This window comes from Thermobia domestica, chromosome 2 (assembly GCF_964235325.1).
Source record: "Thermobia domestica chromosome 2, izTheDome1.hap1.1, whole genome shotgun sequence".
Lineage (NCBI taxonomy): Eukaryota > Metazoa > Arthropoda > Insecta > Zygentoma > Lepismatidae > Thermobia > Thermobia domestica.
In genome coordinates this window covers 388557911-388579473 of record NC_137455.1, presented here as the reverse complement: position 1 = coordinate 388579473, position 21563 = coordinate 388557911, and the positions used below count along the sequence as shown (strand labels likewise).

The window sequence follows — 21563 nt, the reverse complement described above, 5'->3', positions numbered from 1 at the left end:
AAATGTTGACGAATGACAAATGGAAGAATAGACATTAACAAAGTGAGCATTAAGCAGTGCGGAGCGATTGTGAGCCACTGATATTAGGAACTTAAGTTAAAATTTCCCTCAGAAATGATCAGAAATTCCATTTGTACCGCCCATCTTTTCTTAGTATTCGCCTCCCACCCCCACCCGCCGGACCAATGAACAACAAAGGCCTAGTTACTTGAATTTCGATAATGTGCATTACATTTACGCTGACCTTTCTCAACCCTTAACTGTGGTCATTGAACCGAAGCACTATGCGAGGACACTGTTTATGACAACATGGAGCACGTCTGAAGACATTTCTTTCTACAGTGATAATGCCACCTAGTCCATAAGCAACACGTGCAATTAACTTCGTTTTGTTTGTTGATCCATTCCCATTTCAGACATATTTGGCAATAATATTCTCTAGGGAGGTCGCGGAAGGTTTGTTGGGAGAGGAATGAAAGTCTATTGAAAAGCAAAATTTCCCTGCATTTTGTCTCATATTCGTAAAATCTCCCTTTCTTTCTCTTTAAAAATCTTTCCTAAATCTCCCTGCACCGCGGGAAATTTTCCTCAAACTAGCACCACTTGTGAGTGTGAGGTTGACGCCAATTGATCTACAAGTCCATTTCAACTGTAAAGGACTATTTTACAGCCAACCACTTTATTGTCCTTTTGATGTATTTTATCTGTATCTTAGATAATATTTATTTGAAGCTATTTGGAAAATTTTTCATCATAACATTTTCCATATAAAATAATCAGATTTAAAACACAAAATGCATTTTCAAGTTTGGCGTCTCCGGCCCTGACCTCTAACGAAAATGACTACTTATGAGATTACGATTAGATGAGCGAGCTGATTAGGTTTTAATCTCTCCGCGTTACGTGTTTTATTGGGACATTACTATATTAAGCTCTGATTAGTATATTGATTGAAGTTGATTCATTAGGTTACCAACACCTGCTTGAATAACTTTATAAAGACAGCTGTTTTATACAATTCAGACAATACACTGAATGTACTTCTAGGAAATATATCAAGCTTTGTTTTTAATTATTTTACATCCAAAGAGTGCCTGTCAATAGCATTGATGACGCACTTTCACTCCATGCAAATTTAAACATTGTAATTTAAATACTTTAATTGCCTTCTTTTATAAAAAAAAAATCACAAATAATGAGCTACTAAAAGTCTACATGTTATTTAGCGTACATTTGGTTGATTTTTTTAATCCACAATTTTGAATCATATTTGATAAAAAGAAAAATTACAGGAATTAATATGTCTTTAATGGAAACGTTACGGTCATTAACATCACATAAACATGTAAATAAAATTGCCAAAGTGTCTCTATAGCTCAAGGTAAACCAACTTTAAGGTAAAATTCTACTCTTTGGTATCTAAAGTTCGAAATAGAGTACCTATTTTCAATATGATGAAATTAAGTTTTTGAAATATCAGCTATTTCTGGCTTTAATCTCTGCACAGCGAACGTCTTGCATCTTTACTTAATGCCAAAAATCGGCCTTTCAACACCAAGAAATAGTTTTGGTGGGTCCTACCTTTCGTTGTCACCACTACGCTGATCCACATAAACAGAGGTCCTCACGTTTCCTTACTTCGGACGTGCGCGACGATCGTTCTGGATGCTGGGTTCTCTCAAAGAACTTTTGCTGCCCTTCTCCACTGGAGCCGATCCATCTCTTCATTATGCACTTTTCTGCACCAGCACTTTCGATCACCACACTGCACCAACATTACTGTTCCTATCTCGGGTATAGTGTTGCATGGACTATTTTTTTAAAGTACATGCATAATTAAATCAAATGAATTTTTAAAATTAAATAAAAATTAATATGAGGCAACTGTCACAGCTTACACCCAAAAGCACATGGGATTTTTCAGATACTTTTTTCACTTTTTGTTTCATTCATTTAAGAAAAAGAACAGCAAATAGATTTGACCTAATTAAATAATATATGCATATCTTCATAGCATGTATAAGTTAATGCTTACCATGATTCTTCGATTGCTCCAGAACCATTTGTCACAAACAGCCTCTTTCTTCCATGTCGGATTTTGATTTAAAAAAGCAATTCGTTTCACTCACTTTTAGACTATATCTCAATCGTATAGATAATAATTATACTAATAACAGAACTTACAACGTCTTTTTTCTATGGAACACGCATACAATTGTACACTTCGTTATTGTTCACAATTACTTCACGATGCAAGTCAATATGTGTCGATAGCGCTCTTCTACAGTGTTGCCATTTGTATAAATAAAATTTAGTTGGTTAGTATTATTTCATCAAATTTTTTTAACAGAATGTTACCCTGGAGAATAATAAAATAATATTTGTATAAATTATTTTTTTCTAAATTTCAATATTTAATTTATAAATCCAATTTAATATATTTACATTCATTTCCAAGATTTTAAAACTTTGATAATGACAATTTTTTGTTCATATCTCTCTCTGCAAGTTTTTATCTCAAACAATTACGAATTTACAATTTGAATGTTGCATTTCAACATTTACTTGAATATTTCGTAAAACTTGTTAAATTCATTCAAATTTTTTTCTTTCATTATTAAATAATTCTTTATTTTATTTTTTTAGCAGTTTCCAAAAACAAAAGATAAAGTCGATAGGTAAACAGTTACCATCCTGTTTTACTCGTTTGTATCTCATTACGAACCTGACCTCGAAGTCATTTTTTTTTTCTAGCAATTCCGATTCACAGTGCTTACGTGAAGTTTGTGGTGAGACAACAGTGAACCGTAGTACAGTTTCTCGTTGCGCTACTCGTTTCTGTAGTGGTCGTTTGAGAATAAAGGATGATGCAAGACCGGTAAGGCTGAAACCATGAACCGATGAAAGAAGTGTGCAACTTGGAGCAGATGCACATGAACAAAATCGCCGTGTTATATGTGAGAAACTTTTAACGTCACAGGGATTCCATCTCCGTCAATATACCGAATTCTGACAAGTGATTTACAGAAGAGAGAACTTTCTGGCCGATAGGTCTCCCATTTCTTGATTCATGAACATCAGCCGACAGATTTGGACAATGCAACGATGCTGAAACAAAGATTCAACGTTGAAGGTAAAGTAACATTCTGCATCGCATTATTGCTATTGATGAAACATGGAGACTTTGAGCCGGAGTAGAAATCACAATCTATCGAGTGGAGAGCTCCATCTTCTGCAAGACCAAACAAGTGCCAGCGATCTCAATCAAAGGTTAATTATAATGATTATTTTTCCTTACGATCACCAAGGCATTATCATAACGGACGGAGTTCTATGTGAAAGAAGTGTCAGAACAGCGTATTGTTGTGAATTCCTGCTCAAACTGCGTAGAAAAATGCACAAAATCCCACCACACTTTCTCTGGGCGTGTCCACGGATTCTCCATGACAACGCTGGCGCACACACATCTAATGCTGTGCGTCAAAATCTTCGGAAATACGGTTGGGAAATGTTACTTCAAGCTCCCTAGAGTGCGGACATGGGTCCACCAAACTACCTGTTCCCAAAGTTGAAACAGTGTATGCGTGGACGTCGGTTTTCATGGTCGTGTCGTGTGGAAGAGCTTTCTGCGTCCGTTACCCGAACCATGCGACAGCTTCACAAAGATGGCGTCCTTAATGAATACAGAAGCTACCCGGACGTTGGGATTCCCTCATTGCTAAGCAGGGAAATTATGTTGAAGGCCTCCAAAACGTGTAAGTCAAAAAATTATTTATGAAATGATCCTCGTAATACATTCTGAAACTGGGAACATGGTTTCTTTTGGCTCTCTCGAAATTTCCGAGTTGGAAAACTGCTTATCATGATTCCTCTATTCCTACGTTAATACTTATTAACGAAATTTCGTCTCTGTTTTGGTATTGCTATATTGATGCCTTACAGAACGTAGTATGAATACGGAACTTACCTATTATTGATTTTTTCCCCACCGGCCTTCAGTGTACGTTTCCTTCCCAGAATACCAGTTATAACAAGGTGCTACGATGCTGCCTGGTTAATTTTAGGATAACAAAACAATAGAAAGAGAAAGAGCATATTTATGTGCTCGTAACGTTCACAAAATAAAAAATTAATTTGGACTAAAAAGATGATCAAGTCGTTGTCATTCTTCAGATAATAATAAAATATTGAATGGGGCCGCAGTGGCTCAGTGGTAGAGAATTTACATATCTTGCGTTGGGTCCCCGTTTCGATCAAAGCTCATGCCAAGTGAAGTTTGTGGTGGACAAAGATCTGTGCGTGGATTTTCTCGGGCTTCTCTCATTTCCTCCCACTTTCTTCATTCCTCATCATCACCGTCTCCTTTAGCCTAGCTAGCATAATCGTGGGAGGTAAAACTTCAATATGTCATTTCAAAATATTTAATTTTTCTGCTTCTCATATGACACTGCCAGCGAAATATATCTTTTATTATCTCAGACGTACTTAGGTAAATTAGCAGTATTAAAAAATGTTGAATTATTGACGACAAATAACATATCTGCAACAACTCGTTTCATAGCAAACGATAACTTTAAACAATAATCACGTTTCTAATTAACATTAAAAAGACGAAGATGAAACGTAAGAAAATTCAAGAAAATAGACTTTCATGTTTACATTTTAGCAAAATCTAAAACGACGTTTTTGTTAATATATGTCAGCACCTATGTGAAACTATGGGTTTAGGTAACAATATCGAAAATAATCCAAGAGTAAACCATCTCTCAGTTTCTTTTCAGAGAAGTGGCTTATACCACAATGCGGGATTGTTAATGAAATATTAATAAATGAAATATCAAAAACTCACACCCCTAAGAATAACCCACACCCGTATGTTTTTTCATGAAATGTAATTCTGCTATATTGTCAGGTTATTAACGAAATACTTATTTATGAAATATGAAGAAAATCGCCGGTCTCGTTTTTTGAGAAAAATCCTTTAAAAAAACCCTCGCCCCAATAATAAACTATCTCTCGTAGATTTTTCTCAAATTAGTAATTTATACCAGAGTTCAGTGAAATATAAACAAAATCCTTTACATTGGAACGAATGGGCAGACAGACTCTCAAAGGCACTCAAATTTGTTTCTTCCTGATGTAGGTGATTCTTTGGCATGAAGCAGGTGTTTCTTATTGTAGATTACATCATTAAATGTTTTTTTCTTACATACTGTTAATCCTTAATCCTCTTTATGTATCATAGTTTTACTGAAAAAAATCATAAGTCGCTGGGTAGATTCGATCCACCGGATTTAAGTTTATAATTTTTGTATTTTCCATGCAGTTTACAATTCGACTGTTTTATCCTCATTGAGTGCTATTTTCCCTTTACTAGTTCATGTAAGAGGAGCGTGAGTGAAGTGTACAATTCGCGTTTTCCTAAAGCTGTTTTCAACGGTTTACTCCATATATTAAACTAAATTGCATAAGTTATTTTCACAGAATGAAACATCAATATTATTCTTGCATTTTAAAAATTCAAGTTTCTCTTCCTCGCAAAAGATAAAATTGTTATGAAATTTAGCTTAAAATAGATTTTTGGGGTCTATTTTAAAAATAGAAGGGAGATTTTTTGTCTTCCCACAAAAATGCGCTAAGGATAAAGGAGAAGGTTATAATGATGGAATGAAGAACGTGGAAGGAAACGAGAGAACTCAGAACACTCATGGTGTTTATTCACCACAAAATCCAGGAACTCTACGCGCCAAACATAGAAGTAACAAAGAAATTATTATATTTTTAAACATTCATAATTTTAAACCTTTTTCTACTCGTGTTTGTATGTTTATTTTGAATACCAATTACAGAAGTTTTTATCTGTATTCCTAAAAAAATATCGTTTTAAGAGCCAGCTTTAAAAAAAGAATCAAAGAAAAGTAACCTCTCTTATGCGCTGCAAAATTTATTGAAATTTGGGTTTATTTTCTGCTGTAGTATATTCTAACTTTACTATGGTATAAAAGTTGTAATACTGACATTGCAAGTAAATGTGATTTTACCGTTTCTTCAAATTTCCAACCCTTTTTTAAACAAAGACCGGTGAGCTCCTTCGTGACTAAGCAGTTAGCGTGGGAGACCCGGCTTCAATTCCCCGCGGGAGCGCATGTGTTTCAGATTCCACGTTAATCAGTAAGTCCTGTCTCATATAGCCTCGCTGCTGAAAGGGACGTTAAACTCAAAATCAACTCAAAGACCGGTTCCTTAACCACCTCTGCAAAAGACATTTTGGATGGATCATACGTTATATCAGAAAACAGCAGAATATTTTCAAAAATTCCTACTTTGACTCTGCTGAAATCGATGTTTATTTATATATAAAATACTCCCTCGTTTGGGCTCCAAGGAAGGTAACCGGACAAGGGTATGCTTTGGGGACACTCGAATTGGCAGCAAAACAATTAACAAATCACGTAAAGCATCATTGTAGTTATGATTTTTCCCCTATTACAGTTACCGTAATTTCCTGTATTGCAGCTGTTTTGATTATCTACAATGAAATTTTCATATGCTTACTGCAGTATTATTGTTCAATTTCCACCCCTAACTGTTGCAAAAATGTAGGGAAAATGATCCAGACCTAAAAGGAATTCATAAGGATCAGCGGTCTTTTTCTCGGACTTTGTCCCTGGAACGCAGTGTAGATTTTTGTGAAGAGAAGTATAAAAACTTTTGTGCATACAAAAATATTTTTGTTTCTTTGGAAATTTTGTTTGAAATTTATCAGTCGTGATTAATGTGTTTTAACAAGATATCATTATACCTATTAAAACAAAATTGCGTATTACACTTACAATTGTTTACCCTCTGATCCTCAGACATGGACTATTCAGAATCGTACATCTGGAACTTCAAGGAAACCTTCTTCTCATTTCTGTTGCATGAAGAAGATATGCCTTTACGACATGAGAGTCCTCTCACCCATAAACCTTTCGTGTTAACCAATGCTTTTTTTGAATGCATGTGCTTCACCTCATATGGCCTGCACGTTCACCGATCTGTCATTGAGCGTATATGTGAACCGATCAGATTGTGTCTCACTTGGTCGGCAACTCCGCGACAAGTTTTGACTAACTGCATCATCGAGTGGAAGAAGTATTTTATGGTATTGACAGATTGTATGACTGTTTCACCTCTATGACAGTCTCAATGCGAGAAGACAGGCCCCCATTGTAGCTTGAAGGGTATACAGAAGAGTACCAATATGGGATTTTGTAGCACTGTGCGTTTTCTTTCCATAGATTTAGAACTATGTGCACATGATGACGTACAGTGTACAGCCTATAATGTGTTTGTATAAGGTTTCATTACATGGGGCCATAATTTCTTGGTATTCTTTTTTTTTTTCATTTCTACTAGTGTGGGTTTTTATAGTGTTCAAATATTCAGTACTAAGTTTTCATTTTTCTACTTTCCAGTTCCGATGATGTAACTAATGGAAAACAAGTGTTGCAGAAGAATCTTCAGTACTTTTTAAGTTCATCTGTTTTAAATAGGACTACCAAGTCTGATACAAAACCAGTAGTGCCTCCTCACGTATTTGGACGAACTTTGCAGAACCCATCAGAAGATGTATCGTTTAATGGGCGTAATACCCCAAAGCCAAGAGAAGGTTGTAGAATTCCTTATAGAAATCTAAGAAGCCATATTGTTTCGACTGAAGATATTCTTCAGGTGTTAGAGGAACGTTCGAGTATGCGGGTTGCTGAATCGCTGTTAAAAAAGAAAATGAACGAATATTGTGTTGAAACATCTCTTTCTTTGAATGGCCAAGAAGAAATTTCGTCTTCGGTGAAGCATAAAACAGAACGTGACGAAGAGAAAGCTCTTGCTCTTAAACAATTGTCTGAACTTCCGTGTCCTCGTGTAAAACGTCTGTTGAAAAAGAAATGCGTAGAGAAGAGAAATGTCGGACCTAGTTGAGTTTCAAATTAGAACCAATGTAAATAATACTACGAACAACAATACGATAAAACTGTTACATTACAGATAATGATGATGAGGATGATATATAGTATTAGGAATTTCAGTTTTAAATTTTGAACGGCTTAGATTTTAATTATTATTATTATTATTTTCATAACCATACAAGTAGTTGTATCTCTTTACTGCTGTTAGATTCCATCCGTGTATTTCTTCCTTTCTTATTTTAATTTGTGTGTCCTAAACAGTCAAGCAAAAATAAATAGCTCGTTCTTGTTACCAATAAATACCAAACAATCGTATGTAGGATTGTGTCTATTTGGCGTCTAAAGTCTAGAAGGCTGAATCAGGTATATATGACAAAATTTGAACACAAAGGAAGTCCTTCATATATTAGCCTCAATGTGAACTCCGTTTCTGACAACGGCTTTAAAAATTATACACTGTAACACGTTTCTACACCAAATACTCGACCTTACAAATTAATAAAGATATTAGCAACTATGTTTAGTTTTCAATTAATATTAGGTGAAGACTAATTGTTCAAAAGGTTTAACATTAGCGGTTGACATGTTTTCAACCAGAATTAATTGATGAACCAAAGTGCTATGATTTATCAACGGTGGCTCTTATTTCTTGTGCTTGGGGTCCGTGGTTCGATCCACAGCCAAGTAAATTTGTGATGGACAACAACGTGTCCCTGGGTTTTCACGGGGATACTCCTGTTTCCTCCTACTATCTCACCCGACCAATTCTTCCGCCTCCCTTAGCCTAAAGAACATTAAACTAAAGTAATTTTTTTTTTTTTTTTTTGTAATACATGATTTATCATGATAGATGGAATGTTAATGGTTCAAAATACAAGTTTACCATTATCAATTCCCAGTGTACAGTGATTTCAAACACAATCAGAGATACGCTTGTCTTGAATTCGTTTAAAATTCTTTTCGAGTATAAGATGTGATGGTATCTCATGTGATTGTGTACTAAAACAGAACTAATGACGTTTTCCAACTAATCTTTTGTAGAATAAATAAGGAGTTGGTATTTAAAAAAAAAAAAACTTAATAATTTCTTTAGTTTGTCAGCTTACTTGGGTAGATACATTTCACGTAAAATAACATTTTTTTTCATGTCCTAGAAACACGAGTAACCTGAAAGCAAACTTTGTAGAAATTATCTGACTACATAGGATTTTATAAGGTGCATTTAATAATCGTGGTAAATGCGTTTACCGCAACTCATGTGTGCAGAAACTGCTAATAAGTAGGCATTATGACGTTATCTATACTATTTCAAACGATACTTACATAAGCGAACACATTTTTGTACATCATAAGCGGATGTGTTCTGATTTTGCTGATGTTGCCCAGTCTTGTTCTGACGTGTATGATGATGTTACAAAACTTTCTTTAGTGTTGGTAAGTTTCAGACAAAAATTCCGATAAACCAAAATAAATGAATAAAATAAAAAAATCGGAAAATGTGGTAATCAACTAAAAATGTTTGAAACAAAGCGACTTTATGCAAACGGAAATTATTTTATGCGAACAAAAATTTTTCTTCCCCTCATTGTTCTAACAACGTAGATCTAAATAACCCGTTCATTAAGAAAAGCTTACAAATAATAGTATTTAATATCAAACTTTCAATCAATTTCTGTACAGTCATAGACCTACGTGAAATTACCGAACATGTTCTATTTCAATATTTACCTAAATATCCTTTCATTGTGGCTCATTAATAAAACCGTGAATACAAGTCTAGACGGTATCTATCTGAATAGCCATATGCTAGAGTAATGCTATGAAAGACCATTTACTTTACAAAGTTTATGTAAATATATCATGACGATCTGAGTTCGTCTTTCAAATGTTTGCTTTCAATAACCGAAATTTGTGAGCTGCAGCATTTGTAATGCAAGCAGCCAGGTTGTCTAGCAGTCGGGAAAATCGGGAAAGTCGGGAATTTGTCTTAAATTTAAAAAATGGTCGGGAATTCGGGGATTTGTCTGGAATTTGCGAATAAAAGTCGGGAAAAATGAAATTAAATTCCACATGTTGGAAATGATGCTGACGCTTGTATATCTGTGATGCCTAATTCTTTCCCACGGTAATGCAGCATTAGAAAGGGATTTTTCGGTAAACAGGGAAATAGTAGTTGAAAATTTGTCAGAGGATCCTTTAGTGGGGCAGCGTGTAGTGTATGATGCTGTTAATGAGGCTGGTGGCATACAAGTCCTTCCTATCCCAAAGCAGATGATTCTATCAATGAGAAACGCATACGCGAGATTCATGGAAGCCGAAGAACACCGCAGAAAAGTGATGTCAGAAAAAGATCGCAGGGCCGCTGAAGAAAGAAAAACAGAACAGAGACGAAAGGAACTTAAAGCAAAGAAACAGAAAATCGTAAATCAGTTGTCAGAACAGGTTGCTACCATAGAGGAGGAGATCAAAAAAGTGCATGATTAGCTTGTTTCATTGCATATATGAAGAAGGAGACATTCCATGATTAGGTAAGAACTTGTACACTTTTTCAGAACATTCAACCTTTCCTAATTTTACGAAAACATTTTTGTTTAGAATGAGTCGGGAAAAATTTGGAAATGGTCGGGAAAAGTCTGGAAGAAGTCGGGAATTTGCTGAGAGAAATTTGCTAGACACCATGATAGTGCATTAAGATGAAGTTTAGCCTAAGATTAAGATATCGATGCACATACTTTTATTATATGAGCGGCTCGAAAGAAGACAGTAATAGTAAGTGACATTTTCTGCTTTCGAGTAAACTAGAAAAGAAAGTTCAACATTCCCAAGCAATTCAATGCAATGACACATACCACACAAGTTTCCCCCTGCCATCAACTGGTACATTTCCGAAATAAAACTACCTACATGCTGTTCTGTGGTTCGACCCCAACCTTTCCAGCTAGTAACTCAATTTCATTAGAAGTGACGCTTCCCATTGTCTGTCTCTCATATAATGTAACTCATTTGAGAAGTCTAATATTTACCTTCATCTATATAATGACTATATACCTAGATATTATACTGCTTAACTGAGGTAAACCGAGAAATTCGTATTTTAGATAGCAAGAAATAATGGTGTCTAAATTAATACTTAAGGTATTATATTGTTTGATTGGTCATTCCTTGCCTTTCCTAGGCCAATTTATAAAGTAGTGCACATATTTTTAACAGATACGGTGTCGTGATCTCACTGATTTATTGGTTAACCCATGTCATACGATGTGTTGTGAGATACTCCTTGAGAGATGTTTGTTAAAATCTATTAACTTATAAGAAAGGATAAAAAAAAAATGTGTACCTAAATCCTGGGTTTAATTCCAATGTTAACTAATCATAGAATGTACGGTTTAGTTTTCAAGTTTCTCACCTCTCATGCAGAGATCCCAAACTTTAGGTAACATCTTCTTATCATTTCCTGCGTTAAAATGTATGACTAAAACCAAAAGATATGCGGACTTTTGGTCCGAAGTTCGATTTTTATGATTAACTCTCTGGCCAATGATGGTCTTTATGAACAGAATTTAATCATATTCTACTGTTGGTGGTGATTCAGCAAAGTCTTCAGATTGTCATTCATAAACTGTTTGGTCGATCATAGCCTGATTTCATTACGTATCGGTTTTGCTGTTAGGCATTTAATAGTAATAACTTGATTGAAGAGACAGTCAATGTATCTTAAAAATACATTTTGAGCTTAATCTCGTATGACAAACTGTCTGATCTGACGAATACTCTGCTGTAAATTTCATTTCGTAGTGATCAGTACTCTGTTATTTAAATTGTCTTGAAATCAGATTTTCTTCTCAAATTCTCGAGTTCGGTTTCTTGTAACAAACCGTGTAACTGATTTACATTTCATAGCTATTAATACTGTGGTATTTCACAGTTAAGTTGTCTTGAAAAACTGAAAAACATGCTTACCATGCTTATGGTTTAGTTTCCACACCAAGGATTGAACCTAGGGTACGTTAGTTGTTTGAGTCGATTCGATTCTTTATGAGACTCAAGCCTACCTTTTAAAATGGAATCTTAATCACGGTATATAGTAAATGCTATGTTATACAAGAAAAAAGGCCACTAAATTATGTTATTTTAGCACTGCAGAAATTATCAGTAACATTTACTAATGAAATGTTTGCGATATTTGCTACCTCGCAAATTCTTATAAAGGAAAAATAAACTTTGACCTAAAATTCGACGTGAAGTAGTAACGTAGTGTAGATTTAAAATATTGGGAAAGAAGGTTCAGTAGCTATTTGATTTATCAATGCTTATTATTATTATTATTATTATTATTATTATTATTATTATTATTATTATTATTATTAGTTGCAGACGGAAATAGTAATATCGGATATGTGATATGCCAGAAAACTTACAATTGTCAACAAAGTTCAGAATCCAGCAATATTATTGAACTTGTAATACCAACGAATACTAAAAGTCGGAAAACCTCTCCTCGTTGACCTAGTCGCAGGTATCAATAGATGAGTAATAAGTGGTGTTCGACTGCAGATTACAAGGTGAGTTAGTCCTGGGTTCGAGTTCCACTTTTTAACTGGCCTCGATGTTCCTGTCGTTTGCATAATATGAAAAAGTAGAACAAAGATGAGTGAAGTCAATGTTAACAAAAGATATGATAAAAAATAGTGTCAAAATAAATGGAGAGAAAAGGAAATGCAGGTACAATAAAGTGGCTAAGACGTATATCCTCAGTGAACGAGGTTCTGAGTTCAATTTTCAGTGGTAGGATCGGAGTTAACATCCATTTCAGAAGCAAGGCTATACGAGTACATAAGCTTTCCCTGGTTATCGAATCCGAGTCTCCCACATCAAAAGCGCGTACGCTAACCATCTAGCCACGAGAAAGCTTAGTTCCCGGTGGGAGAGCTACTTGAGATCTCTCTGCTCACTGCTAGAGTCAAATATAAATCTACCAAGCAATTAATAGGTTTGACGGAGGAATAAGACCGAAAATTTCCACTTGCATTAAATACTTCTGGTGAGCTTCCCCGTGGCTATATGGTTAACGTACGTGTATTTGGCGCGAGAGGTCAGTGTTCGATTTCCGGTGTGATGCACGTGCCTTATGTTCAGATCCCACGTTAGTCTGTAGGACCACGTTTCATATAGCCTCGCTGCTGCAAGGGTTGCTAAACTCTCATCAATAAACCAACCATTGTCTTCTTCCAAATCGCTTAACTCAAGCATCGAAACTTGGTATGAAATGAAACGAGTTATAGGCGTGAGACATTGAGTACAAGTAAATTAAGAGTATTCATATATATATAGACTACTTGCGATTATTTTTATTGTTATTTACTTACTAATAAAATTTCAGACAGAACTGAGAGAGGTTATTTAATAGGTACACAATGTCTTGGAAAGGAACTTCAATCATTAGTTTAACGGTAGGTTTCCTCGCTTATGCCATTGAAATAATAGGTTAAATATATTTTGTTAGGTTCTAAATTAAACAATAGGTTCATGCTGAGTGCCTGGTAGGAATTTTTATCGTGGATACAAACCCGAGTAGCTGATCTGGTTCCATATTAAAGCACAATTTATTATTTTTATACTTTATTTCCTTCATTACAATTATTGCTCAGTAAGTCCCTCCTTCCATTTGATATGGCCTCGGCGCTGAAAGGGAAACTAGACGCCAATTCAAGTAATCAGTAGGTTCACGTTTGATGGTTTCGTATCTTTATAAACGACAGAATTTTTAAGAATTTAAATTGAAATGTATATTTTGGTGTTAGAAATTATAGGTATCTCCTCATTATATTACTTGTAAAACTGAGGCAGAAAGTGACAAAATTAGTAATCAGAATGGCTGGCCACGAGATTTAAGTAAAATATTTATCGTTAGTGAAGCTAGATTTAACTCTTAAATAATTCTTCCATCAACTGTATATACGTTTTATAGGAAAAGAATATTTTAATACAACAGAAATTAAAATCGCAGATTTTATGATAATTTTAGGTTGTATCTGATTAACCATACTGTACTGTCATCCATCGACTGAACACTGTAACATGTTTGAAAGTAAATTCTAATGTGTAGTTTTCGAGAAAAGACAAAATGTAACGTTTGTGGCGCTGAAAATTGTCATTTGTTTTCAATAATAATTAAGAGGTTTTATTTTACTAAAATAAATTGTTTATATAGACCTATTTGTACTTTGCATATGTAACAAAATACAGTGTTTACTAGGAAATTCTTGTTTTTCCTAACGATAACACCACATTTTATGCACATACTGCTTGTAACTGTTTCACTAATAACCTGACAAATTGGCATGATTATTTTTTTTTTTCTAAAAAATATACCCAGGGAATACTCTTGGTAGTGATTATTTCCCGGCTGACTTTGTCAAAACGAATCAGGCGATTTTGTTCATATTTCTCATGTCAAAACGAATCAGGCGATTTTGTTCATATTTCTCATGTAAATATTTCGTTAAATAACCTTAGAAAGATGCAGAAATCGCTTGTCATGAAAATGTTCCAAGGGGTTTCTTGGGATTTTTTAAAAAAAGTTTTGTATATAGTTTATAAACAAATACTGTATTAATGACCCTAATAAATGGCATAAATAATATCTCGAAAAAAAATTGATGAGTCTACTTTTGGGTGAATTTTCTTCAGACGAAGCTTTCCAAAAACGCCTTATAACTTTGTTCGTGTTTCATAAATAAATGTGGCTACACAACTCGGTTTAGTTTAAGAAATTGGAGCGAAAAAGTTTAGTGTGGTAGCCCCTACCTTTTACTTTTCAGGTTTCTTTGTGCTTTTTAATGTATTTGCGTACTGATCATCTTACAAGTGATGTTTATAGTTTGTTAAAACGTTCTTTTAACTCAATACACTGCAAAAGGTTCGTAAAATTCTAACCATCAATTTGTGTAAATTAACACACATTGTGTAATCATATCATGGTGTTATGATTTTCTTTTAAGTAATAGGTTGTATTTTCGTAGGATTTAAGGTTGATATGTGACGAGTAATGATTTATTCTTGTAGGACGAGAAAATATTTAAGTTTTATTTGCAGAAATCGAACATCTCTACACTGAGGATTTGATCTGTGTTCTTGTTTGCAATCTGGCTTTAAGTATTTCACACTTTGTTGTGTCTCCTATTTCATCTCAGATATTCTTCTCATGGCAACAGAAAGAAAGCCACTCAGTTTTTAGTCCAAAATCTTTTGTAGTTTCATTTTTTTTTCCTGTTCTTATACTTTCTGGCAGTTCTGTGCGAAAAGTAAATAATGAGCATGCAGAGACATGGTCTTACCCACTGCAATTATTCGTAGTTCAATTATAGTAATGTTTCATGTTTTCAAATGTTCTTAATTTCTTATTTCTTTTAATATTTTAATTTTATTTGATTATTGTAAGATTATTCTAAAGTATAAATTATTGAACATTAAAGTAGAAATAATAAATTAAAACATATTATATGATTCAAATTGGTTAATATTTACTTTAGACATAAATGCTTGAGAGTAGCATAAACATGGGTTTTCCTTGCGCTGTTTTTTTAATTGACAGCTTCGTTCACAGTCAAATATCAATGTTGAAATTTCAACTAATTTTCTCTTATATACATAACTGATTATTCCATGCCCCACGAGAGGTATCATTTATCACACATTGCAAATACAAAATTTTAAATAAATGATGAAAATTGCAGGAAAAATTGTCTCAGTCTTGTTATTCTACCTATAGTAACTATACCATATGAAATTATAATACAAATCTACTTTGATATTTCACTCTTCATTACAAACCTCAGTTCTAAACAATAGAATTTATTAAATTTCAATACTAAAATAGTGATTTTCACTTAATAAGGCTTTTCATACTAAGAGACAAAGAAGAGAAAGTGCTGAAGAAAATGGTGTTTATTGCGATGATTTTGAATAGCTCAATCCGGAGATGTACAAGTTGACACTAACGTCTCCAAAGTCACTTGCTGGCAGTGCTCAATAAAAATGACCGCCACTCATAGTCAGGCTGGGTTTTAGAATTTTTAAAAACTAGTTTTGTGCTGCCAATGTAAATGGTAATAGTATATAAAAAAAAAAGGTGAAGCAACCTTCATAGATACCAAGCAACTTCATTTGATTGAACTATTTTTAAAGCAATTATTCCGATACCTGAAACCTTGCATAATGTACACGGATTTTATCTTTTCGTATAGGTTAAGAATTGACCAGAATACAAAATGTGGTTGCAAAATAGTGTTTATTTGTGGCCAAACAAATATCTTGATGCTTTAAATACATTTTCGCGTATTGTGTTATCAGATCGTCATTTCGCTAAACATACTGTGCAAGGATATTTGTTTCATAATACAAGCGAGGTGCACGGGCTAAAGGAACGAAGGCAAGCAAGTAGCATAATGTAAAAGTGCCAAATATGGCAGGGGCGGGCACTACTCGAAGTCATACAGATTTACAAACCTTCAGACAGGTGCTTATTAGGTGTCGGAGTACATAAGATGTGTGACGTGCTTCTCTTATGGAGGTCATATTCTACCTTATTATTGATAATTATAGGTTTGCAAATTGTATAAATTAGTTCCTTAGACATTATTCTATCTTTGTAAAGTAATATATTTTACACTAATATTCCCAGTTGTAATTCAGATAGTTCTCAATCTGTACCATTGTAAATATTTTTAGTAATTAAATCATCAGGGCATATTTCCCTTATGTTGAGCGTAGCTAAAAACGAATGAGCGTGAGTTAACTCATTTTTTATACTGAGTTTAAGCTGAGCTTACTCGTTTGAAAAGTGATCGTTTACAATCTTGCTCTCAATTAAAAATAGATATATAAGTCAAATGGCAGACACCATAGAAAGAAATTCTTCCAGATATTTGCTTTGGTACGTGCAGAATGAGGGACTTACAATGTATGTACTTTGCACCGGCTGTAGGCTTGTGGTGGACACTAGTAATGAACTTATTGTTATATATTTTTATATTCTGAAATGTAAATAAGTAAATAGAATTTCATTTTACGTGCTATTCGACTTACCTCTCTAAAAATAGACTTACACGTAGAGATTGATCACTGAATGAAAGTAGGTAGTTTGAATGGGTACTTAGTGCCATTATTAATTAATTGGTATTTCCAGGTAAAAAAGGGATTTACGTTCCGATAGACCTTAAACCACGCAAAAGACAAAAAATGGGTGGAATTTCCTATTTTTTCCAGATTGACAACTGCATTAAGTAAGATCTATATACGCAATACGGTTTCTGCACAACATTAAAATAAAACCCCTCAAAATCTTAGAAAAGAACATTACCCAATTTAAGAGTTATTATACAAATCCCAATGAAAAATCGAATATTTATGAAATATAATGCAGTTGCCATGATAGTTACACAGGGGTATTCATAAGTAGAAAGCCCGGTGTCAGGGTTAGAAGAATCAAAAATCTTATTGGGAGCCACAAATGAAGTAGAGACCCGTATTTGAAAATTGATTTATTCATTTTAAAAAAATGGACAAGGGATGGTTAAGTAATAAATGGTAAGCGGTAATTACAAAATTGTCACAGCACTAACATAGCAACGAAAGTAATAGCATAAGCTGGCAACCTTTTATCAAAGAACAAAAGAGCGCAAAATCTACTCCGCTATATTGCAGCTTACATAATCATCATTTGATGTTTAATCGGCGTACTTGACGTGTTTTCCAGCAGAGCTCTTCGACTTTTCCTTGATGTTTTATTTCCTTGTTTTTATCCTCCGTGAACAAGACTCCAGGGGAGAGTCAAAAACTCGGAAGTACAAATAATGTTCAGGAATTACAGAAATCTGTAAGGAAAATAATACTGTACTTTCCATATTTTATATTAGAATATTGTCTCCCATATACATGCGTAAGCTTATAACATGGGATTGATTTTACCCCTCGTATACTTGATTAATTACAACACCAAACAATAGTGAAAGAAAGGCACATAACGACTATCTCGTGTAGGTCACAAAAATTTACATGAAATCTACCAATTTGTTCCTGGCAGGAAGAAACGGGTATAAGTAGGAACATCGAAAACCAGTAAGTATCTTTGTATATAAAACTTACCAGTAAACCAATAACATCTAATAGAAATAACCACGCTCCAGAGTACCTTAATCTCACAAATTTCAATAGGTATCCATTTCAAGAAAGCTGAGTGAATTTTATTTCCATTTCTCTTTGGTAGTTTGAAAATTCCCCTCCCACTTCAAAGATAATTTATTGCTCGCTCTCTATTGCAGCTTTTTCTCAACAAATGTATAAAACATTACTATTGATGAGTTCTACGAACAGAGAAAACCTTTGTGGTTCTATCTACATTGCCAGTATTTACTAATATGTAACATATTCTTAAGTTCGTATTGCGTTACGGTATACTTACATTACCTACTTTGATAATATATTTAAATATATAATTATTTGCTATAAATGTATTCTATATACAATTGTTGCCTCCTCTCTCTCTTTCCAGCCCCTCTACATCTTCCCAGTCTATTTCATGTTCTGTCTCCTTCACATGTTCATATATAGTATTACTATCCCTCTTCAATCTAACGTCGTCCTTGTGCTGTTTAATCCTTTTTTCTAACTCTTTCCTGTTTCTCCTATATAACTCATTCACATTCTTTGTATTTAATTCTATATACAACTCCTTCATCACTTACAAGGAAATGGCCCCAACCTTACACGCCCGAATTCGGCGAACTTTCGTATAGATGCTAATTTGAGGTCGGTGAATGACGTGGGAATAGTCATTCGATTCGCTTTTGAATACTTTGCTAGATATACAGGGTGATGCAAAAATAAAATAACATGAAGCATTCTGTAATTCACCGGTATAGAACGATGAAAGCGCACACGTGGATACCAAAATGAATGTGCGGAATCTCATGGCGATAATGAGGAACGCAGTGGCGTCGCAGGAAAATCTCCCGTTGAGTAAAGGGGATTCCACATGAAAATGAAAGGAGAAACACTGTTCGATCCTGGAAAGAAGTACGAGTCTTTGAGGGCACATGTCCCTGAAATCGCACCGTTTACCAATTGTAGTAAGCACCTTGGAAGGTCAACACTAGAACGGAAACTGGGTTCCAGCAACTGTAAACAGTAATAGACAAAGTTTGGCAAAAGAAACAGCCCAAGTCACATGTTTGCTTGCGGCATGCCGCGCCTTGCTCGACAATGTCGCTTCCTGTGCATGTCAGACTGTCATTCTCCATACACGATTCAAATATAACAAGTCTCTCTCTTACGCACGAACAGCAGATGCATACGACAGGCTAATCCAAGTACGTTCGAAATCACCGTTGGAGATGCGCACGCCCGTTACGTGATGCACAAATGAAACCTTAATCTCCGCCAACAGTCATAAGTCAGAACGGATGATATACGGAGGATCAACATCCCTGGTTACAATTTCTTGCTGGACTCGGATTACATAGTTGTCTTATGTTGCATTGTTTTGCATCACCCTGTATATCTCGTAAAGTGCGCAAAAGAGAATCGAATGACTATTCCTTCGTTATTTACTGACCTCAAATTAGTATCTATAAGAAATTTCGTCCAATTCGGACGTGTTAGGTTGGGACCATTTCCTTGTTAGCTGAATCTCTGTTACCTTCCTTTTCCTCCTTTTCAATGCAATGTTTCTTCTACTTTCTCTTCTGTATGTTCTTACTCCTTTTTTCAGTAAGTTCTTTAAGACTTTCATTTTTTCCCTATGCTTTCTATCCGGAACGATCTTTTCTTTTCTTCTGTGTCTTCTCTCACTTCCTTCTGACGTATTCTCTCTTCAATCTTACCTCACTATATCCATTCTGCACTAATAAATGATGAAACTGCTCTATGTCTTCTTTTCTCTTCTCGTCATCACTGTCTATCATTTTTATCCTTCTCTCCATGTTTCTAATAAAGTTCCTTCATCTACGTCACTCCTATGGCAATAAGCACCTGCTGAACATAGTTTCCTATCACACTTTGTTTCGAAATCCCTTCTACTTTTCTTATTGTCATATCTAAACAGTGTATTTCCCCCTCTTCTTCTAATTCTACCTCTAGGCTTATTCCTTTCTCTTTATCTTCTATTCTTCCCGTAAGTTGCTCGAATTCTCTCTTCGTTCCTTTGCAGATACCTAAGCAATCATCCACATACTTGCAAAACATAATCAGTCTTTCACCTCCTTCCTCTTTTACTTTCTGTTCCCATTTATTCATCACTGGGCTTAGTTTCGATCCTATACTTAGTCCTTCCTTTATTTTCACTAACTTCTCTCCTATTGTACACACGCTGTTCTCCTATATCAGTTTCTCTTTCTTCCATTTCCTTATTGTTCTATTTTTCATTTCTTCTTCCAATGCCTTCAAAATATAATCCCTTCTTAATGTGGGAATCATTGCTTTAACATCTACGCTAAAGATCAGTGTCCTCTCATTTCTTCTTCCTACTTTTTTATCATCCTGTTGACTTCTTCTGTATTCTTAACTATATTACTTTGTTCTTGTTTGTTATTTCTTCTGCTATTTTCTTTATTTCCTCTTCTAATGGTTGAAAAATATTCTTTCTGCAATCCATTACTAATCTCAACATTACTTTACTTCTTGGGGAATCCTTTTTCTTCTAATAACTTTCTAAAACCTGCCTTCTTGGCATTCCTTATGATCTCTTCTTCTTTCATCTTTCTCTTACCTATCACCTCGTATGTCTCGTCGCATAATTCTTCTAATTCTGAAGGATTGAACAGCTTAAGAAGGAAAGAGATTGTTGTACAAGCTGATATAGGAGGAGCTATAGTAGTAATGGAAGATAAAAGGTACAAAAAGAAATTAGAAGAATTATGCGACGAGGTATATATTCTTGATTCATTTTGAGTGATTTGAAATTAAGAAAATTATTATTTTGATTTTATTCTGATGAGTAATTTTTGAAATTTATTACAAACAGCAATAAACAGTGAAGGGAGATTATCCCTCTTGTAATTAAATGTGGTTTAAATAACTTTAATTTTGTTTGTTTGCACAGTGAATTTGTGTTTTGATTCGTGTGATTCTGAAAATACATTTGTCCAGATAGAGGCAAAGAATTTTTCTTTCCTTTTCTTTTTTCATTGGAAGGAGTATATGCAAGGTGCACTTCGCTTCCTTGCTAATTAACTGAATATTTATGCTTGTATATTTTAATATTAAATCATATTTAAGTTATGTTTATTATTTATATAAGTCAGACCAGACTAAATTTATTTGCTCTAGTACAATGTATTATATATTTTTATTGTTTTATTATTTGTAAATGTATGTATATATCTGAGGGAAGAACATAGACTGAAAGTATTTGAGAACAAGATCCTGAGACGAATATTGGACCCAAGAGGAACGGGAATGGGGAATGGCGGAAACTTCATAACGAGGAACTACATAATTTATATGGTTCACCCAACATTGTTAGGGTCGTCAAGTCTAGGAGGCTTAGGTGGGCGGGTCATGTAGCTAGAATGGAAGAAAGTAGAAACGCTTTCAAAGTCTTGACTGGAAGACCAA

General features: G+C 34.5%; 1 protein-coding gene across 1 annotated transcript in view; it reads left to right on the top strand.

Moving 5' to 3' along the window:
- Positions 1 to 8466, top strand: part of LOC145678912 (uncharacterized) — a 51865-nt gene extending 43399 nt beyond the window's left edge. The window contains exon 3 of the mRNA XM_081749520.1: positions 7458 to 8466. Within this exon, the coding sequence (XP_081605646.1) occupies positions 7458 to 7962 (505 nt within the window). The 3' untranslated portion in view covers positions 7963 to 8466. The remainder of the gene's footprint in view (positions 1 to 7457) is intronic.
- The last annotated feature ends 13097 nt before the right edge of the window (positions 8467 to 21563 follow it).